General features: G+C 42.7%; 1 protein-coding gene across 1 annotated transcript in view; it reads left to right on the top strand.

Moving 5' to 3' along the window:
• Positions 1-21,699, top strand: part of LOC132819761 (PACRG-like protein) — a 42,500-nt gene that overhangs the window by 9,152 nt on the left and 11,649 nt on the right. The window contains exons 3-4 of the mRNA XM_060831496.1: positions 13,134-13,201; positions 17,875-17,965. Coding sequence (XP_060687479.1) covers positions 13,134-13,201; positions 17,875-17,965 — 159 coding nt within the window. The remainder of the gene's footprint in view (positions 1-13,133; positions 13,202-17,874; positions 17,966-21,699) is intronic.

The following is a 21,699-nucleotide window of genomic DNA, read 5'->3' as shown; positions in this document are numbered from 1 at the left end:
CCCTTGCTGTTTGTGGTGTGTATTAATGATGTGGACTTAATTATAGGGGATATGATTAAGAAGTTTGCAGATGACATGAAAACTGTTAGGGTGCTAAATCATTAGGAAGATGGTGGTAAACTGCAGGAGGGCATCAATGGATTAGTCAGGTGGGTAAACAGTGGCAAATGGGATTTTGCTGGGAAATTGTGAGGTAATGCTGTTGTGGAGGGCTAACAGACAAAGGAATGCTTTGAATAGGACCTCAGAAAGTATTGAAGATCAGAGGGACCTTAATGTGCATATCCGTACATCCCTGAAGATAGCAGGGCAAGTAGATAATCTGGTTAAGAAGACAAATAGTGTATTTCTCCAGGCATTAGACAAGGTGCAAAATATAAAAGCAGGGAGGTTGTGATAGAACTGCATAAAATACTGGTTAGGTTACAACTGGAATGCTATTAGCTGTTCTGGTTATAATATTATAACATATTATAACAAACAACCTTATTATAACATTATAATAAGGCTGTGATTGCAACATCCTCTGTGAGGATGCAGAGGAATATTGTCAGAATACAACCTTGGCTGAGGGGCCTGGGTTATATGGGTGGAGCAGTGAAGATTGAAAGGGGACTTGATAGAGGTGTAACATTTTGAAGGGCGTAGATGGGGTAGATTGAAAGGCACTTTTTCCAAGAGTAGAGGAATCAATAACGAGGACATTGATTTATGGTAATGGGTAGAAGGCTCAGAGGGGAATTAAAGAGTGATGTTTTTGTATCTAGAAGGAAGTGGGAGTCGGAGTTCTGCTGGCTAAAAGGGTGGTTGAGTCACAAACTCTCAACATTTAAGTCGTATTTAGATATTCACTTGCATTGTCATAGCCTCCAGGACTATTGGCCATGAGCAAGAACATTTGGTTCGTGTGGAGTCATAGAATCATAAAGATGTACACCATGGAAACAGACCCTTCGGTCCAACCCGTCCATGCCGACCAGATATTCCAACCCAATCTAGACCCACCTGCCAGCACCTGGTCTGTATCTCTCCAAACCCTACCTATTCATATACCCATCCAATTGCCTGTTAAATGTTGCAATTGTACCAGCGTCCACTACATCCTCTGGCAGCTCATTCCATACACGTACCATCCTCTGTGTGAAAAAGTTGCCTCTTAGATCTCTTTTATATCTTTCCCCTCTCACCCTAAACCTATGCCCTCTAGTTCTGGACTCCCTGACCCCAGGGAAAAGACTTTGTCTATTAATCCTATCCATGCCCCTCATAATTTTGTAAACCTCTATAAGGTCAGCCCTCAGCCTCCAATCCTCCTGGGAAAACAGACCCAGCCTGTTCAGCCTCTCTCAGAGAAAGTGAGGACTGCAGATGTTGGAGATCAGAGCTGAAAATGTGTTGCTGGAAAAGCGCAGCAGGTCTGGCAGCATCCAAGGAGCAGGAGAATCGATGTTTCGGGCATGAGCCCTTCTTTGAGAATGAAGAAAGTGTAACAAGCAGGCTATGATAAAAGGTAGGGAGGAGGGACTTGGGGGAGGGGCGTTGGAAATGCGATACGTGGAAGGAGGTTAAGGTGAGGGTGATAGGCCGGAGTGGGGGTGGGGGCGGAGAGGTCAAGAAGAAGATTGCAGTTTAGGAAGGTGGTGCTGAGTTCGAGGTTTGGGACTGAGACAAGGTGGGGGGAGGGGAAATGAGGAAACTGGAGAAATCTGATTTCATCCCTTGTGGTTGGAGGGTTCCCAGGTGGAAGATGAGGCGCTCTTCCTTCGGCCGTCGTGTTGCTATGGTCTGCTGATGGAGGAGTACAAGGACCTGCATGTCCTTGGATTCTGCCTGACCTGCTGCACTTTTCCAGCAACACATGTTCAGCCTCTCTCTCTAGCTCAGATCCTCCAACCCTGGCAACATCCTTGTAAATCCTTTCTGAACACTTTCAAGTTTCACAACATCTTTCTGATAGGAAGGAGACCAGAATTGCACACAATATACCAACAGTGGCCTAACCAGTGTCCTGTACAGCCGCAAAATGACCTCCCAACTCCTGTACTCAATACTCTGACCAGTAAAGGAAAGCATACTAAACGCCTTCTTCACTATCCTATCTACCTGCGACTCCACTTTCAAGGAGCTATGAACCCGCACTCCAAGGTCTCTTTGTTCAGCAACACTCCCTAGGACCTTACCATTAAATGTATAAGTCCTGCTAAGATTTGCTTTCCCAAAATGCAGCACCTCGCATTTATCTGAATTAAACTCCATCTGCCACTTCTCAGTCCATTGGCCCATCTGGTCCAGATCCTGTTGTAATCTGAGGTAACCCTCTTCGCTGTCCACTACACCTCCAATTTTGGTGTCATCTGCAAACTTACTAACTATACCTCTCATGCTCGCATCCAAATCATTTATGTAAATGACAAAAAGTAGAGAACCCAGCACCGATCCTTGTGGCAGTCCACTGGTCACAGGCCTCCAGTCTGAAAAACAACACTCCACCACCACCCTCTGTCTTCCACCTTTGAGCCAGTTTTGTATCCAAATGGCTAGTTCTCCATGTATTCCATGAGATTTAACCTTGCTGATCAGTCTCCCATGGGGAACCTTGTCGAACGCCTTACTGAAGTCCATATAGATCACATCTACTGCTCTGCCCTCATCAATCTCCTTTGTTACTTCTTCAAAAAACTCAATCAAGTTTGTGAGACATGATTTCCCACACAAAGCCACGTTGCCTATCCCGAATCAGTCCTTGCTTTTCCAAATACCGTGTACATCCTGTCCCTCAGGATTCCCTCCAACAACTTGCCCACCACTGAGGTCAGGTTCACCGGTCTATAGTTCCCTGGCTTATCTTTACCCCCCTTCTTAAACAGTGGCACCATGTTTGCCAACTTCCAGTCTCCCGGCACCTCACCTGTGACTATCGATGATACAAATATCTCAGCAAGAGGCCAAGCAATCACTTCTCTAGCTTCCCACAGAGTTCTTAGTTACACCTGATCAGTCCTGGGGATTTATCAACCTTTAACCGTTTCAAGACATCCAGCACTTCCTCCTCTGTAATCTGGACATTTTGCAAGATGTCACCATCTATTTCACTTCTGTCTATATCTTCCATATCCTTTTCCACAGTAAATACAAATGCAAAATATTCATTTAGTATCTTCCCCCAATTTCTGTGGCTCCACACAAAGGCCGCCTTGCTGATCTTTGAGGGGCCCTATTCTCTCCCTAGTTACCCTTTTGTCCTTAACATATTTGTAAAAACCCTTTGGAAGCCAGATCTTAAATTGATCAGCATGGAGACAATGGGCCAAATGGTCTCTTTCTGTGCTGTAAATGTCAGAATCTCAGGATAGAATTTATCCAGCTATGATGGTTTATCCACTTTCAAAGAGGTCAGTCCCTCCAGCAGGTTCTTTCTTACTATACATTTTTATCAAGTAATTCATACTCCCTTTATTTTAACTAGAATGTCTGCATTACCCCTCATTTATGAAGACTGAAACAAAACACTCATTTAGAACTCTGCCTTCATCTTCAGCATTCACACACAATTTAATGTGGAAATCTCCGAGAAGTTCAGCATTTGCTTAGTTATCATCTTACTCTTAATGTACTGCCAAAATTAAGGAAAATCGAAAGCAAGTTTGGAGAAGATTTGTAACTCCGGTTGAGGTTCTGGATGTAAGTTTGCTTGCTGAGCTGGAAGGTTTATTTTCAGATGTTTCACCACCATACTAGGTAACATCATCACTGAACCTCCGGTAAAGCACTGATGTTATGGCCCGTTTTCTGTTTATGTGTTTAGGTTTCCTTGGGCTGGTGATGTCATTTCTGGTGGTGATGCCATTTCCTGTTCTTTTTCTCAGAGGGTGATAGATGTGATCCAAATCGATGTGTTTATTGATAGAGTTCCAGTTGAAATGCCATGCTTCGAGGAATTCTTATGCATGTCTCTGTTTGGTTTGACCTAGATGGATGTGTTGTCCCAGTCAAACTAGTGTTCTTCCTCATCTGTATGTAAGGATACTCGTGATAGTGGGTCATGTCTTTTTGTAGCTAGTTGACCCCTCTACTTATTGGAAAAAGTGCTTTTCAACCTACCCCATCTATGCTCTTCAAAATTTTACACCTCTATCAAGTCCCCTTTCAACCATTTACAATGCAGAGTGATGCAAACAGCAAGGGTTCAATTTCTGTTGAGGTCACCATGAAGGTTCTGCCTTCTCACCCCTCACCTGAGTCTGGTGACCCTCAGGATAAACTCGCCAACAGTTATGTTTGACCAATGAGAGAGCAGCGCTATGATCCTCTGGAACAATGGTGCCTTCACTTTTTTATTTATGTCGTGGAAATTAAATCAACTTGACTCAACTATTAGCAAGAGCAAAGAAAGGAGCATTATTTAAATTCTGCAGAATTGACCCAAGTACATTCAGCTAGATGCCTCAATGTAGGAGCATTGTTCAGATGCTTGCCTTATACTGTTTCTTATCACGCTCTCAAGGGCAAAGACTGGGAAAACTCAAGTTGTTATTCTCTCATCCCCTGCTCTTGGACATAACAGTTCTTCAGCTTTCGCGGAGTTCGATTGTCACAAGGTCGAGTTGAATGTTTACAAAATTCAAACAGAGACAAGCTGGCTGCAGACCGCATCAAAGTATTGTTTACAAAACTCAGCACAGCATTACATTTTAGAAAAGCATTCCCTTTCAAATTTCACAGTAAATGGATAATTTTCCATTACAATTTATTCCAGCTTAAATGTAAAACCTGCATACATAAATGCTTAACAGCCATATGTAAGTATAATCAGAGTTGCCTAAAAGTTGAGCAACTGATCATATACGTACAGTATTTTTTAGCAAAACAAATAGCAGTTGATTGTCACGTTGTATGTCAGTACTGAATTGCTATGTAATAATTAGCAGCTATCAGGAGCACGAGATAATAAATTGAGAAGATTCCTTTAACAGTAATTCTTTAGGATGACACATTAACAGTTTCAAACATCAACTGACTTGAAGTGTACATGTGTAAAAATGAATGTGGTTAATTACAAAACCCAAAGCAGGTGGTTTGATCTTCCTATTCTGGATGGAAAGCTTTAGTTTCTCATCTTGAAACAATGTAGCCTTTGGTACAGCTCTGCCTTCTCCCCTTGATTCTGTTGTGTTAACTGAATACTCCTTATACCATGAGTGGTGATAACTAAGCTGATTTCACTTTCAACTCTTAATCTCAAACTATTAAGTGACCCCTGAACCATTGGTCTAGCATCCCAAGCTAATTCTGTGTTTTACGGTGAAATAGAAAGAAAATACTGTGGAAGCTGGTGTTCTGAAATAAAAAAACGAAATTGCTGGAAACATGCCAGGCTGGGGCTGTTTTCCCTGGAGCGTCAGAGGCTGAGGGGTGACCTTATAAAGGTTTACAAAATTATGAGGGGCATGGATAGGGTAAAAAGGCAAAGTCTTTTCCCTGGGGTCAGGGTGTCCAGAACTAGAGGGCATAGATTTAGGGTGAGAGGGGAAAGATCTAAAAGAGACCTACGGGGCAACTTTTTCACATAGAGGGTGGTACATGTATGAAATGAGCTGCCAGAGGATGTGGTGGAGACTGGTACAATTGCAACATTTAAGAGGCATTTGCATGGGGATATGAATAGGAAGGGTTTGGAGGAATATGGGCTGGGTCCTGGCAGGTGGGTCAGCATGGACAGGTTGGACCAAAGGGTCTGTTTCTATGCTGTACATCTCTATAACTCTGTGGGGAGAGGAGCAGAGCTAATGTCTCAACATCTGGGGGAGAGGAGCAGAGCTAACATCTCAACATCTGTGGGGAGAGGAGCAGAGCTAACATCTCAACATCTGTGGGGAGAGGAGCAGAGCTAACGTCAACATCTGTGGGAGAGGAGTAGAGCTAACGTCTCAACATCTGTGGGACAGGAGCAGAGCTAATGTCTCGACATCTGTGGGGAGAGGAGCAGAGCTAACATTCTCAACATCTGTGGGGAGAGGAGTAGAGCTAACGTCTCAACATCTGTGGGGAGAGGAGTAGAGCTAACTTCTCAACATCTGTGAGGACAGGCGCAGAGCTAACGTCTCAATATCTGTGGGGAGAGGAGTAGAGCTAATGTCTCAACATCTGTGGGGAGAGGAGTAGAGCTAACTTCTCAACATCTGTGGGACAGGAGCAGAGCTAATGTCTCGACATCTGTGGGGAGAGGAGCAGAGCTAACATTCTCAACATCTGTAGGGAGAGGAGTAGAGCTAACGTCTCAACATCTGTGGGGAGAGGAGTAGAGCTAACTTCTCAACATCTGTGAGGACAGGCGCAGAGCTAACATCTCAACATCTGTGGGGAGAGGAGTAGAGCTAATGTCTCAACATCTGTGGGAGAAGAGCAGAGCTAACGTCTCAACATCTGTGGGAGAGGAGTAGAGCTAATGTCTCAAGTCTGATATAACTTTTCTTTTAAACCAAGCCAATTTCTGAAGAAGAGTCACGTTAAATTCAAACATTAATTCTTTTTCTATAGAAGCTGCCAAACTGAATTTCTTTTATTATTTGATGTTTTTCTCCATGTCCAAACATGAGTTTCCTGTCAGGGCAGATTGTGCATTGGCTAGTTAAAGGTTTCCTTAAAGAATAACGGGAACCTAAATGGACCAGCACTTTTCTTTCAAACCCAAGCCTATTTCTGAAGAAAAGTCGTGTTAAATTCGAACATTAATTCTTTCTCGATAGAAGCAACCATTTTGAGAAGTCCGATCAATAGTGCTGCTTGTGAGCAGATGGTTTCAGTTTTGTTCCTCCACAAATGTGTCCCCACAAACATAAAGCCAGATTACTCTCTGCAGAAAATATAAGTGGAGGCTGTCTGCTACATCTCCCAACTGATGATGATTCTCTGTACGCTTATCAAACTGACAGATGCAGAGTTCTCTGTTTTTATATATTAACTTTATCAACAATATCTTTGCATTCACCCAACTGATGCCAGAAGGTTTCGCTCCACCTTCTTTCTAATAAAGTCTGATGAAGAAAAGGCAGAATTTTTGGGTTCTGACAGTTGTGGAAATGGAGATGGAAAGTTTTGTGTAAACCTATTTTTGCAAGTAGGAGAAAGTGAGGACTGCAGATGCTGGAGATCAGAGTCGAGAGTGTGGTGCTAGAAAAGCACAGCAGGTCAGGCAGCATCCGAGGAGCGGGAGAATCAACATTTCGGGCATAAGCCCTTCGTCAGGAATGAGGCCTGTGAGTGGGGACTGAGAGTTAAATGGGAGGAGGTGGGATTTGGGGAAAGGTAGCTGAGAAAGCGATGGGTGGATGAAGGTGAGGGAGAATGTGGTAGGTCAGAGGGGGGAGTGATGGACAGGTCCTGAATGCGGTGCCGAGTTGGAGGCTTGGGACTGGGATAATGTTGGGGGAGGGGAAACGAGGAAGCTGTTGAAATTCCTGTAAGCAGGCTGTATGGAGATGTAATTACACACCACTGGAGCAGGTGGGACTCCAACCCAGGTCTCTTGGTCTGGGGGTAGGGATGCTACCACTGTACCACAAGGGGTCCCTGGGAATGGTAATGAACTGTAACTAGAAGTAGTGCTTTCAGCTGGTATGCCGTTATCTGCATTCCTGCAACCAGCTGCTTTCTGCAGGGTGGGGGAAGGCAGGACCTGACGATCAACACAATTTGGAATTGAAGACCAATTAATCCTGTTAATTGTCTCATTAGCGAATTAAGGGCTTGTTTGGGTTTGGTGGTGATGTATTGATGTATGACTGGTCAGGGACAGATCAGATGCATGGACATGACAACTCAATGATAAGCCAGTTATGAGGGCTCTTGTGGCACGTTGGTAGTGTGTCTAACTCTGGACCAGAAGGACTGGGTTCAAGTTCCACCTGCTGCAGGGGGTCTAATGACATTGATGATAAAGTTCGATAAGAAAATATCTATGTAGGGCATCATTGACTGCATCTATGTGTCCATCAAGCCATTGGCTGACGAACCAAAGCGATTCATCAACAGAGGTCTTTCCTCTCCGTTAATCTCCAACTGGTCCATGAGTACAAGAAGATCCTCCTGTATTGTGTGTGGTGACCTTTCTGGGAACTACCAGGAATTGTTCCTTCAGCAGGCAGGCTGCCAGAACTGAACATTCCTCCCTTAAACTGCTGTGGATGATTCTCAGGATTCAGACACTGGCTCTTGTAGAGCAGACTGTGCTTCCCTTCACAGGACTCTGAGACTCTGGCACAAAGCTACCAAAACTGAAACCATCTACTCACAAGCAGCACCATTGAGCGGGCTTCTCAAGATGTAATGCTGCTGCTTGGAGCAGTTGTGTGGTGCCCTGTGCAGTGCTCCTGCTAGGCTCTTGTGGTGCTCTTCAGTTTCCATTATCCGGCTGCATAGAGAGGTGTACATGTTGAAGTGGATGGGTACCTGGAACAACATAGTTTATTGGAAGAAGAGGAAGATACAGAACATAGTTTCTGCAGGAACAAAGATGACCAGGTCAGGATAGGTTTCTGGTTACATCAGATTTATGTCAGTAATTCAAGATAATCAGAGTAATGTTCTGAAGAAGGGTCACTGGACCCAGAATGTTAACTTTGATTTCTCTCCACAGATGCTGCCAGACCTGCTGAGCTTTTCCAGCATTTTTTATTTTTGTTTCTGATTTCCAGCATCAGCAGTTCTTTTGTTTGTTCAGAGATAATATGGTCTAGGCACTTTCAGCTGAACCGTTGTAGCCTGGGAAACAGCCTGACCTGGTTCTGTCTTTGAACTGCGCCTGAGGGCACTTGCAATGAAGATACAGCTCGGTATTGACATATTCTCAACATTAGTGAATGTTGGAGATCTGTCTAGAGGGTTTGTTATTCCCCCTTCAATGACCCTGATTGTTCAGATGCACATGGTGTTTGTCCTCATCCTGAGGTGCTGTTAAAACTACCACTGGAGTCCGCCACACTAGTGACTCCACAGGAGTGACCTCTGTCATTGGGCTTGCTGCATCGATAGTCCATCAGTCTGAAAGATCAAGGAACCCCAATAAAGTTAGTAGCCTTAACCTCCTCATTGTGTCTCTGCCCTTTGCTGGTATTCTTGTTGGCTGCAGAGCAGCATTTGTTGGGGCAAATCCACCTCATCTCTGTCCCATCAGCCTACTGGCTTGTTCATTTTATAATGTATGCACAAAATGCAGCCCACATCAGTGCATTGCTTATGTAAGTACAGTATATTTGAGTGCACTTACTCACAGCTGTTCACAAGGTTGGTTATTCTCTCAAGGTCGGCAAAACCTGTGTGTATAAAACCCTGAACCATGGGATTCCACCAGCCAGAGAGAGGACCTGAGGACCTTCCTTTCCACCTCACAGGCCAGAAGAACCTCAACATCAGTGTTGCAGAATAAAGGGGCAACCTGTTCTGGGTGCCAGTTTTCTGCCTCTTCTCCTTAAACACTGGTGCTCACCCTCCACCCCCCCCCCACCGTGCAACCCTGCCTCTACCCCCAACAAACTGCTTCTAGAGAGCTGTCACACTTTGGCCTAAGTCTGTCCACCACCAAGAAGTTCCTGTTGGAATTTCCAATGTGGCCATGATGTTCACATTAGCTACCCGCCAACTTCCCATCCTGTCTTCCAATCGGTCAGAGCTGCCTTGGCATGACCAGTAAGATTCTGCCTTGAGCTTACAATTTTTGCACTTCAGAAATATTTCATATAGAAATGATTTATTCATATTCCATCAAAGCTTTGAATGCAAGGCCTGTTTCAGGAGTGATGTTTCGTTAGCTAACAGCCACAATCGCTTCCATTCAGACAGCCTAAATCACTTTGCTATGCTGCCTTCTACTGTTAGCACTTTCAAATATTTCCCTTAATGCTCTGTGCTGCAAGTAACATCTTCACTAATGTGTCAGAGAATCCAAAGACACTTCTAATTACTACTCCCAAGCTGATGCACCTCTGCCATTTTGCTGAGAAGTAAAGTAGTTCTTTAAAATATTGTACCAGTGCAGTATTTCTCTCTCATGAGAGTCCGCGTGTTGACAGAGGTTTTGTAGCCTTCAGAATACTCTGCGTAACTTGGGTTCTCAGAGGGTTTTGTGTTAGTGGGTATTTGGATTGCCATGCAACAAATCTGCCAATGGGAGGATCTTTGGCCCAATGATGTGATTGTTCAGAGATTGCGAAAGTTCAGACTGTACAATGGGAGCTACTAGGCTTTAGAAGTAGCATTCAATTTGCTCAAATGCAGTAATGCTTCTCTTCAGCTTCTGACAGTATCTGTTTTTCAAAACATTTGCAGCATTAAGAGTACAAATTGCTTTTGTTCCCTCTCTACAAGGATTACTAATTGCATTTTGCTATTTGAAAATAAAACTGTTTTATTACAGCAGACTGCTGTTCATTTACTACTCTGGAGATACAATCATAACAAGTAAAACTTATATGAAGCTGTCAGATTAATTTATGTCAAACTCCAGCTTCCATAACCAGAGGACATCATCATTGTTGCAACCTCCAACATCTCTACAAAATCTTGAGAAATGCCAGATATCTTCCTCCAACTTGGCCTATCATTAGCCCATGTTTTGTAGAAAAATTATGGTGATATTGATAGATTTCTTCATTTTTGCTGATTAAAATGTCCGCCTACTTATGTGAAAAATAGGTACGCATGAACTGCAAATCACCACAAGTTGCTGATTTACAGTGCTCCCTCGTTAGCCTCTCAGAAATTACAACTTGTTCTCAAGCTCCTCATGTCTTTTATGAAATTACTGCATCTGCTCGTTAATTGCTAAATGAAACTCATTGTAGAACAATGGAATGTTGAGAGCTGTTATGGAACAGTGGTAGTGTCCCCACGTCTGGACCGTGAGGCCCACACTCCAGTCCCAACTGCTTTAGAAATGTCCAATTGCATCTTTGAACAGGTTGAGTAGAAAACACCAAGCACAGTAGAACAAGTACTTTAATTGAAAGTCTCCTTTTATGTAAGAGATTTATGTACCTGCAGTGCCTTTTTACACCCCTGGCCCTGGAAAGAAACAGTTTATTATCTGCAAGTAAACAAGTTCCTTATTTTTTCTTTCTCTTCTTTCTTTTTAATCCAATTGTCCTTCCCCTTTATTTTTCTTCACCTGATTTGATTCTAATGTCGTCTTCTTCATTTCTTGATTTCTTTCTTAATCTTTAAATGTCACTGATTAAGGAAATAGATTAGGGACCCATTGTTTACCAGTGTCCCAGATGCCCATTTTCCTTGTTACACCACAATCACCTTGCAGCTACAGGGATTTGTAGGGCAAAATCATTTTCAAGCTGACAGTGGGACCAATCTCTAAACAGTAGAGCAGGTAAGAAATGCTTCATTCGAACAATACCAATATTACCTGGCTATTGCTTTAATAACAGCTGTCCACTTATTCACCATGAGAGTAAGTGGACAGCTAATATTCATCAGGAGAAAAGCACAAATGTAGAATTCTAGCCCATACCTTTTTATTTTTCTGAAATTTTGATTGTAGACCAAAGTGGGAAAACAACAGTTTTAAAAACATAAGGATTGTTGAAAGATTGCTGCACATTTTTAATGCAAGTACCCCAACTCTGATTGTAAATGCCGTTCACTCAGCTGTTGCTCAAACACTCGTGAAAACCTAGTGATGTGCTGGAGCCAAAGGATGGCAAGCAAGTTGCTGATTGGTCTGTGGATTAGTGACCAGTCACTAATAATAGGCCTGGCAACAACTATGTGATTGGCTCCAGATAGTCAAATCTTTTCTCTGCAGTAATAAGCATCTCATTACTGAAGATGGCCCATTTGTTTCCCTTTTTGCAATTGCTGAAGCTGTGACTTTTAATTGATATGTGAAAAACCTTTATAAGTCACCTTATCCCTCCTGAAAACAAATGAAAGTACCTGCAGAAGGAAGATTGAGAAGCAATGTTCCGATTTGTACAAAAGTCATTTCAGTGATCTTTGTGGACAGGGACCACTAAACTGCCTTCCCAGTCTTTCCCTCCGTAAGACAAGAAGACATTGGAACAGAAGTAGACCATTCAGCTCATTGAGTCCACTCCACCATTCAATGAAATCATGATCTGATAATTATGAACTCCACTTTCCTGCCTGTTCTCCGTAACCCTTATTCTTTTACTTATTAAAAATGTCTACCTCAGCCTCGAATATACTTACTGACTTAACCTTCACAGCCCTCTGTGGTAAAGAATTCCTCAAATTCATTACCCTCTAAGAGAAAAAGTCCTCCTTATTTCTGTCTTAAATGGGCAACTTCTTCCTCTGAGGTTTTACCCTCTGCTCAAAGACTCACCCACAAGGAGAAACGATCCGTTTGCATCTACCCTGTTAAGTCTTTTAAGAATCTTCTCATTCTTTTAAACTCCAATGAGTATAAACCCAACCTTTTCTCAGAAAATCTCTTCATACTGAGGATCAACCTCGTGAACCCACCCATAATGTTCAGGTCATGTTTCCTATCTATGTCTGTATGTGTACGAAGAGGTTAGTGTTTTACCCAGAACAGTTACAAATGCTGACAATTCATAATTATTTATCTGTATCTAGAACCTTTGTTTGTAATAAATAGTAATTCTTGTTAAGTACAGAAATCTAGTCCGTACTTTTTGTCAGCATGAGTCTGCAAGTTGGAGATATTGGGGAAATTCTCCTTTCTTTATGAAATCTTCAACTTTTGTAACCACTCCAGGAACAATGTGGCTTTTTAATTGCAGGCTGTCCCAGTGATGCAGCATTTGCTGTCCTGGGAATCTTGTCATATTTTTGACATAAATTGCACAGCGTGCAGTCAGTGTCCAGTGTAATGTATCATCTTTATGTGTCTGGGAGAAAGATCGCAAGGTAATAACTTTGGAGTGACTATTTTGTATTTTATTTGGTTCTGAAGGGGAGTGGTACTGGACTCAATGTTAACTGCTTCTCTTTCCACAGTTGTTACCAGACCTTCTGAGTTTCTCCATCACGTTCTATACGATGTCTAGCATCTTTAATATTTTGCTCTAATATATTGATGAATATGGAAATACTTTATGACTCCAAAATAACATGTTATAAATGATGCTTTCTTTCAGTTCAGTGACCCACTGAGACAACAATCTATATTTGCTGCAGCATATTCTAAAAGAGAGATTCCGTGCAGGTAATTCCTGGAAAATAATTTATTGATACCTGACAATGATTGTAGGCGTCATCTAAAGGATGGATTTGGGTAACATCAGAAATTACTTGAAATCAATGGTTGACCTAAGATGTCATTGCATCATCCTTTAATTGTTGTTGTTTTGTATAAATATGCTGATAATTTTGTTAATCAGTTTTTAGTATCATTCTGTGTGAATCAAAAAAACTTACAATTCATTCTGCGGTATTCTCTCAGATATTTTAATTAAATTATTTGATAACGTCAGTATAGTTCACATGTTTTAGTGCAGGTTTTCCGAAGTGGGGTCTTGAGTCAAAATTAAGATCACTAGCTCCGAGGAAGTAATGGTTGAAGTGGAGCTCTGACCAAAGTGAACAGCTATAAGGCACCTTTAAATCCTTGCTTTTCTTTTCACATTGTGCATGTGACCTAAACACTTCTACTTCAAGGCCTTGTAAATTTTAAACCCACCATGAAATCTTCACATAACCATCTATTCCATACCGCAAGCTTTCACAGGTCTTCTCCCTTCCCACAATCTCACAGGTCTGCCCTACCACCACGAACCCTTAAAGTTCAGGGGACCATGACAATGTTTGATCCTTGAAATGAGGTTGCATTGTAAATTTTAATTATTATAAAAGCAAACATAATCTCCTATGGTAATACAAGAGATTACTGTTGCTCAAGTTAATTGGTCATTCATTTTTCAACACAGAACAGTACAGCACAGTACAGGTCCTTCAGCCCTTGATGTTGTGCTGACCTTTTATCTTTCTCTAAAATCTAACTAACCTACATAGCCTATATTTTACTATCGTCCATGTGCCTACCCAGGAGTGACTTAAATGCCCCTAATGTATCTGACTCTACTACCAATGCTGGCGGTGAATTCCACGCACCACCACACTCGGAGTAAAGAACCTACCTCTGACATCTCCCCTAAACCTTCCTCCAATCACCTTAAATTATGTCCCCTCATGATAGCCATTTCTGCCCAGGAGTGAAAATCTCTGGCTATTTGTTCTATTTATCCTGCTCATCATCTTGTACACCTATGTTATTCAGGTAAAAAATGAGGTCTGCAGATGCTGGAGATCACAGCTGCAAATGTGTTGCTGGTCAAAGCACAGCAGGTTAGGCAGCAACTCAGGAATAGAGAATTCGACGTTTCGAGCATAAGCCCTTCATCAGGAATAATGTTATTCAACTCTCATTCTACTTCGCTCAATTAAGAAAAGCTCTAGCTCTCTCTCTACTCTTCTTCATAAGACATGCCCTCCAGTCCCAGCAGCATTTCTGGTAATCTTCTCTGCACCCTCTCTAAAATTTCCACATCCTTCCTGTAATGAGGCGACAAGAACAGAACACAATATTCCAAGTGTGGTCTAACCAGGGCTGTATAGAGCTGCAGCAAAACTTCACGGCTCTTAAACTCAATCCCCCGCTAATGAAAGCTTACACATTATATGCCTTCTTAACACCCCTATCAACTTGGGTGGCAACTTTGAGGGATCAGTGTACATGGACCCCAAGATCCCTCTGTTCTTCCACACTGCCAAGAGTCCTGCCTTTAACCCTGCATTCTGCATTCAAATTCAACCTTCCAAAATGAATCATTTCGCACTTTTCCAAGTTGAATTCCATCTGTCAGTTCACAGTCCAGCTCTGCATCATGTCAATGTCCCGTTGGAACCTACAACAACCTTTCACACCATCTACAACTCCATGAACCTTAGTGTCATTGGCAAACTTACTAACCGAACCTTCCACGCCCTCGTCCAAGTCATTTATAAAAATCGCAAAGAGCAGAGGTCCCAGAATAGATCCTTGTGGAACACCACTAGTTACTGAGCTCCAGGCTGAATACTTTCCATCTACTACAACCCTCTGTTTTCTATGGAACCACCAATTCTGTATCCAGACAGCCAGATTTCTCTGTACCCCCTGCCTGCTTACTTTCTGAATGAGCCTACCATGGGAAACCTTATCGAATGCCTTGCTAAAATCCATATACACCACATCAACTGCTCTACCTTCATCAATATGTTTTGTCACAATCTCAAAGAATTCAATTAGGCTTCTGAGGCATGACCTGCCCCTCACAAAGCCATGCTGATTATCTCTAATCAAACTATACTTTTCCAAATAATCACAAATCCTGTCTTTGAAAATCCTTTCCAGTAATTTGCCCACCACTGACATAAGACTGATTGTTCTGTAATTCTCAGGGTTATCCCTGTTCCTTTTCTTGAACCAGGGAATAACATTTGCCATCCTCCCATCATCTGGTACTACTCCAGTGGACAGTGAGGACACAAAGATCATCGCCAAAGGCCCAGCAGTCTCTTCCCTTGCTTCCTGTTGTAACCTTGGGTATATCCCATCTGGCCCAGGGGACTTACCTATCCTCAAGTTTTTCAAAATTTACACAACATCCTCATTCGTAACATCAACTTATTCGAGCATATCAGCTTGATTCACACTGTCCTCATAAATGTCAAGGTTCCTCTCAGGAGTGAATACTGAAGCAAAGTATTCCTTAAGGACGTCCCGTACCTCTGACTCCAGTTCCCTCCACTATCCCTGATTGGCCCTACCCTCATTCTGGCCATCTTCTTGTTCCCCACATAAGTGGAGAACACTTAGGGTTTTCCTTAATCCTATCCACCAAGGCTTTTTCATGCCCCCTTCAAGCTGGTCTAAGACCATTCTTCAGTTCCTTCCTGGCTACCTTGTAACCCTCTAGAGCTCTATCTGATCCTTGTTTTCTCAACCTTTAAGTGAGCTTCCTACTTCCTCTTGATTAGATGTTTCAGTTCTCTAGTCATCCAAGGTTCCTTCACTCTACCATCCCTTCCTTGCCTCAGTGGGACAAACCTATCTAGCAATCGCAGGAAATGCTCCCTAAACAACCTCCATTTCTGCTGTGCATTTTCCTGAGAACATCTGATCCCAAGTTATGCTGCATAGTTCCTGCCAAATAGCATTGTAATTTCCCCCTCTCTCAATTAAATACACTCCCGTACCATCTGCTCCTATACCCCTCTGTGACTTCAGTAAAAGTCATGGAATTGTGATCACTATCACCATAATGCACTCCCACCAAGACATCAGACACTTGGCAAGGTTCATTTGCCAAGTACCAAATACAATATGGCCACCCCTCTAGTTGGCTTAACTACATATTGAGTCAGCAACCCTTCCTGGACACACCTGACAAAAACTGTTCCATCCAAACTATTTGAACTAAGGAGGTCCCAATCAATATTAGGGAAGTTAAAGTCACCCATGACAACAACCTGCCTCCCAATTTGCTGCGCCGTGTCTCCGTTGCTATTTTGGGGTGGGGGGGGAGGGGGGAAGGGAAGGTGGCTGTACAAAATTCCCAGGAAAGTGACTGCTCCTTTCCTGTTTCTAATGTCCACCCACACTGATTCTGCGGACAAACCCTTCTCAACGACCTCCCTTTCTACAGCTGTGATACTACCCCGATTAACAATGCCACAACCCCACCTCTTTTACCTCCCTCCCTATTCCTTTTGAAACATCTAAACCCTGCAACATCCAACAAACTTTCCTGCCCCTGTGACATCCAAGTCTCCGTAATAGCCACATTTGAGAGAGTGGGGCTGGAAAGACACAGCTGGTCAGGCAGCATCCAAGGAGCAGGAGAATCGACGTTTCAGGTATAAGCCCTTCATCAGGAATCAGCATCATTATTCCAAGTACTGATCCATGCTCTAAGTTCATTTCCCTTATTCCTGACACTTCTTGCATTAAAATAGACACACTTCAACCCATCACACCGACTGCAACTTTGCCCTATTAACTGTCTATCCTTACTCAAAGACTCTCTGCACACTGTATCTGTTTGTTCACCAGCGATCCCATCCTGTGATCCATAGCTCCAGTTCCCATCTCCCTCCCAAACTCTAGCAAACCTTCCACCCAGGATATTGGTACCCCTCCAGTTCAGGTGTAACCCGTTCTCCATGTATATGTCCCACCTTCTCTCGAAGGTATCCTAATGACCCACAGACCTGAAGCCCTCCCTCCTATACCAGCTGTGCAACCGCATTTTCAGCTGCACTTGCTCTCCGTTCTTAACATTACTAGCTCACAGTAATCCTGAGATTACTACTCTGCTTGTCCTGCTTTTAAGCTTCCAACCTAACTCCCTATATTTATTTTTCAGGTCCTCATCCCTTTTCCTAGCTACGTCATTGGTACCAATGTGTATCACGATTTCTGGCTAGTTTCGCCGCCCGCGCCCCCCACCCCCCACCCCTGCTTAAGAATCCTGTAAATTTAATCTGAGACATCCCTGACCCTGTCACCTGGGAGGCAACATACCATCTAGGAGTCTCATTCACGACCACAGAATCTTGTGTCTGTTCCTCTAACCATTGAATCTCCTATCAGTATCGCTCTCCTATTTTCCCCCCTTCCCTTCTGAGCCACTATAACCCCCACCTGCATTCACCTCTCTCAGTGCCATTTTGTAACATGTTTCTTGCTTTAAATAATAAACAATTATGAGAGTGATTTCTTATATGAAGTGTTTTGAAACATCCTTTGGGACATCTGAAAATGCTTATGCATTGCTTTGGATTTAAAATTGGATTTCTTCTTATGTTATTGTTTTTGTGCACATCTTTTTCCATCAGGTTATTTCATGGTTCAGTGAGTCATAGACTACAATGGGATCAGCCACCAGAGACTGTTTGCTTTGACCCTCTTCTTATTACCTTAGCTGAGGTAAGACTGACTCACTTCATTATGCTTTTACTCTGTCCATCACGGAACCATGCAGGCTCGAGCATCAATCCCTGAAGCATTCCACTCAGTTCATTCTTGACAACACCTGTTTTCTGTTTTCATCCATTTCCTGAAGCAGATCAAGAGGTCAGCTAACACTGCAGCCCAACATGGGGAGATTGGGCCAGAATTTACAAAGAAAATGTACGTTCACACTGTTATGAATGTGCAAATTAGTCTCCAACTTGTGGTAACAGAGTGATGTCCAGTGAACTGAAAATTGCTACAAGTCGCTTGACAATTTATGCTATTCTGCTGTTGATATTTTCCAATCAACCTGTTTAGAGATGTTTTGCACATCCCTGAAGCAGGTAGAATTTTAACCCAGGCTTCCAGGTTCTGAGGTAGGGACACTACCACGACTGTTAGAGTGCACCTTATGGCAGCTTCAGTCAGTCTGTGACTCCATGAGACATTTTCTTTGGCATCGTGGTGGGTCTGACCTGGGATTCCAATATGGGGGGTGGGTCATGGAGAACTGTTATTCTGAACCTTTTATCTCTTCATTTTTCTACTGTATTATTATAATTTTGTACTTTTGAAGGTGTTTAATGCTGGGACTTTTTATTTCTTTATTTTCTATTTTTGTTTCTTAAGAATTTGTACCAAGAATCTGTACCTAAGTAGAGCGAGCTCCAGCCCACCCTCTCCTCCCCACCTCTTTGACCTGACTTACCTGACCATCTTCCTTCTCACCTATCTGCTTCACCCTTCCCACTGACCTATCACAATAACCTCCACCTGCATTCACCTCTCGCCATCCACCTATATTTCCTTACACTCGCTCCCTTTATTTATTTCTCAGCCTCCTTTCCCCCTCCCTAGTTCTGAGGTAAGGTCCCAACCCACAACATCACCTTTCCTACTCCTCTGATGCTGCGCCTTTTTATCCACTCCATAGCTAGGTGCCTTTGTACCTAAGTCGGTGCAATAAATGCTGACTTGTAAGCTTTTCCCTTACTTGTGTGAGTACATGTGACAATACGGCTAATTCAGTTCAATTCAACAGGAATTACGTTGCCCATAACTCTCCGTTAGTTTAATGAAGTTACTACATTTGCCATTTAATTCTTCATTTAACTTGCCAAGGAGTGTTAAGTCTAAATAATAGCCTAAGTACCTTTAATTGTATTCATAGTTTTTAATGATGGACAATCAATCAGTGGCTCAGAAAATGAACAGTTCCAAATGTGGAGTCTCATTTTTAGCAACATAATGAATTGAGATTTCAAAACGTTAAATATTTCACATTTTAAAACCATCTTTCCTGTATCTCATTTTATTGTTTCTCAACATCAAATGTTTTCTCTCTTTCTATTCCTGATTTTACTTTCATTCATCTATTATATTTTTATTCTATTCTCAAGATTTGGATGTCACTGTCTAAGCCAGAAATTATTGCTCATCCCTAATTGACCTTTGTCCCGAGCCAAACTCTTCCAGTACAGCTACAATACTGACGCCTAGCTGGTAATGTGGAAAATTGCTCAGGTCTGTCCTGTGCACACAAACAGGACAAATCCAACATGGCCAAATACTGCCTTATCAGTTTAGTTTTGATCATTAGCAAAGCAATGGAGTGCTTTGAAGCAGCACTTGTTTAATACTTGGGCCACTCAGTTTTTGACCTCATTACAGGCTTAGTTCAAATATGAACAAAAGATCAGAGCTCCAGAGTTAAGGTGGGAGTAATTGCCCTTGACTTCAAGGCTGCATTTAACTGGCTGTGGCATCAAGGAACCAGAACAAAACTGGAATTGACTGGAATTGGTAGGAAAACTGGTGGTTAGAATCTTACCTCAACACAAAGAAGATGGTTGTGGTTGTTGGAGGTCAGTCATTTTGATTCCAGAATATCTCTAACAAAGTTCCCACGGATGGTGTCCTTGGCCCTACCATTTGAGATGTTTTATGAATGATATTCCCTCCACTTTAGTGATGATTGCACAGTGTTCAATGACACTCACCTCAACTCAGATGTAGAAGCAGTCTTGTGTCCAAATTCAACAAGAACATAAGATATGGGAGCAGTATTAGGCCATTCAGGCTATCGCGTCTGCTCCACTATTGATGTTTCTCAACCCCATTCTCTTGTCTTCTCCCCATAATTCTTGATTCCCTTACTAATCAAGAATTACCAATCTCTATCTTAAGTACACTCAATGACTTAGCTTCCATAGCCTTCTGAGGCAATAGGTTCCACAGATTCACCACCCTGTAGCTGAAGAAACCCCTCCTCATTTTAGTTTTCAAGCATCGTCCCTTCGCTCTGAGGCTGTGCCCTTAAGTCCTAGTCTCTCCTACTAATGGAACAACTTCTCCACATCCACCCTACCCAGGCCTCTCCTCAAGCTTCAATGAGATGCTCTTTGTCCTTCTAAACTCCATGGAGTACAGAACCAAAATCCTGGACAATATCCAGGCTTTGCCTGACAAGTGGAAATGCTGTAGTTCCAAATCGGGATGTGTATGACTTGAAGGAAAACTTGCAGGTGGTGATGGTGTTCCTAAACATCTGCTACTCTTGTCACGCCAGGTGGTAGAGGTTGAGTGTGGGGTAGAGAGGGAGGAGCTATCAAAGGAGTGGGGAGTTGATGCAGCATAGATGGTACACAATGCTGCAACGATGGTGGAAGAAAGTGAATTTCAAAACTGATGGATGGGGTGCTAATCGTCGACTGTTCTGTCCTGGTTGATATAGAGCTGAATAAGTATTGTTGGAGCTGCAGTCATCCAGGTGAATAGAGAGTATACCATTATAATCCTCACTTGTGCCACACATATGATGTATAGGCTATCAGTAAATGCTTAGAGGCTATCCTTGCTGCAGAATTCTCAACCTTGGAGCTGGAAATTCAGTCTTCTCCTCAGCCTTCCCTGTCTTTATCAATTGAGCGAGAGCTGTGAGGGGTGAGAAAAGTCTGCGGTGGCATGGTGGCTCATTGCACAGCACTGCTGCCTCAGCACCAGGGCCCTGGGTTTGATTCCAACCTTGAGTGACTATGTGGAGTTTGCATGTTCTCCCTCTGTGTTGGTTTCCTCCTACAGTCCAAAGCTTAGGTGGATTGGCCTTGCTAAATTGCCCATAGTTTTCAGATATGTACAGGTGAGATGGGTTATTCATGCTGGGTTACGGAGCTAAGGTGAGGAGCTGGGCCTGGGTAGGATGCTCTAGAGTATTGATGCAGACTCAATGGGCTGAATGGACTGTCCCTGTACTATAGGGATTCTGTGATTCTAGTTGTGTTCTTTGAAGATGTGACCCAGGAACTGGATGAGGATAGTGCTATGGACTTTCAGAAAGCATTTAATATGGTGCCACTTGCCAGGTTGGTTAGCAAATTGAAATGTTTGGAATTGATGGGTCCTTGGCAGCATGTATTGGATATTGAAACAGAGGATAGATATGGATGGGCATTTCTCAAATTAGAGATAAGTTTCAAGTGTTGTTCCCCAGGGATCTGTACTGGGACCCTTGCTTTTTCTGATTTTTGTAAATGATTTGGAGATGGGTGTTGAGGGTAAAATATCTAAATTTCAGATGATACTAAGCTAGGGTGAATAGTGAATTGAGGATAATGCTGAGCGACCTTAGAGAGACATTGACAAGTTGGCCAAATGGACAGACACTTGGCAGGTGAATTTCAATGCAGAGAAATGTGGGGTAATGCATT

Source organism: Hemiscyllium ocellatum, chromosome 1 (assembly GCF_020745735.1).
Source record: "Hemiscyllium ocellatum isolate sHemOce1 chromosome 1, sHemOce1.pat.X.cur, whole genome shotgun sequence".
In the NCBI taxonomy this organism is placed as follows: Eukaryota; Metazoa; Chordata; class Chondrichthyes; order Orectolobiformes; family Hemiscylliidae; genus Hemiscyllium; species Hemiscyllium ocellatum.
The sequence above is the reverse complement of the archived record's forward strand: the minus strand, read 5'-3'. Positions and strand labels throughout refer to the sequence as shown.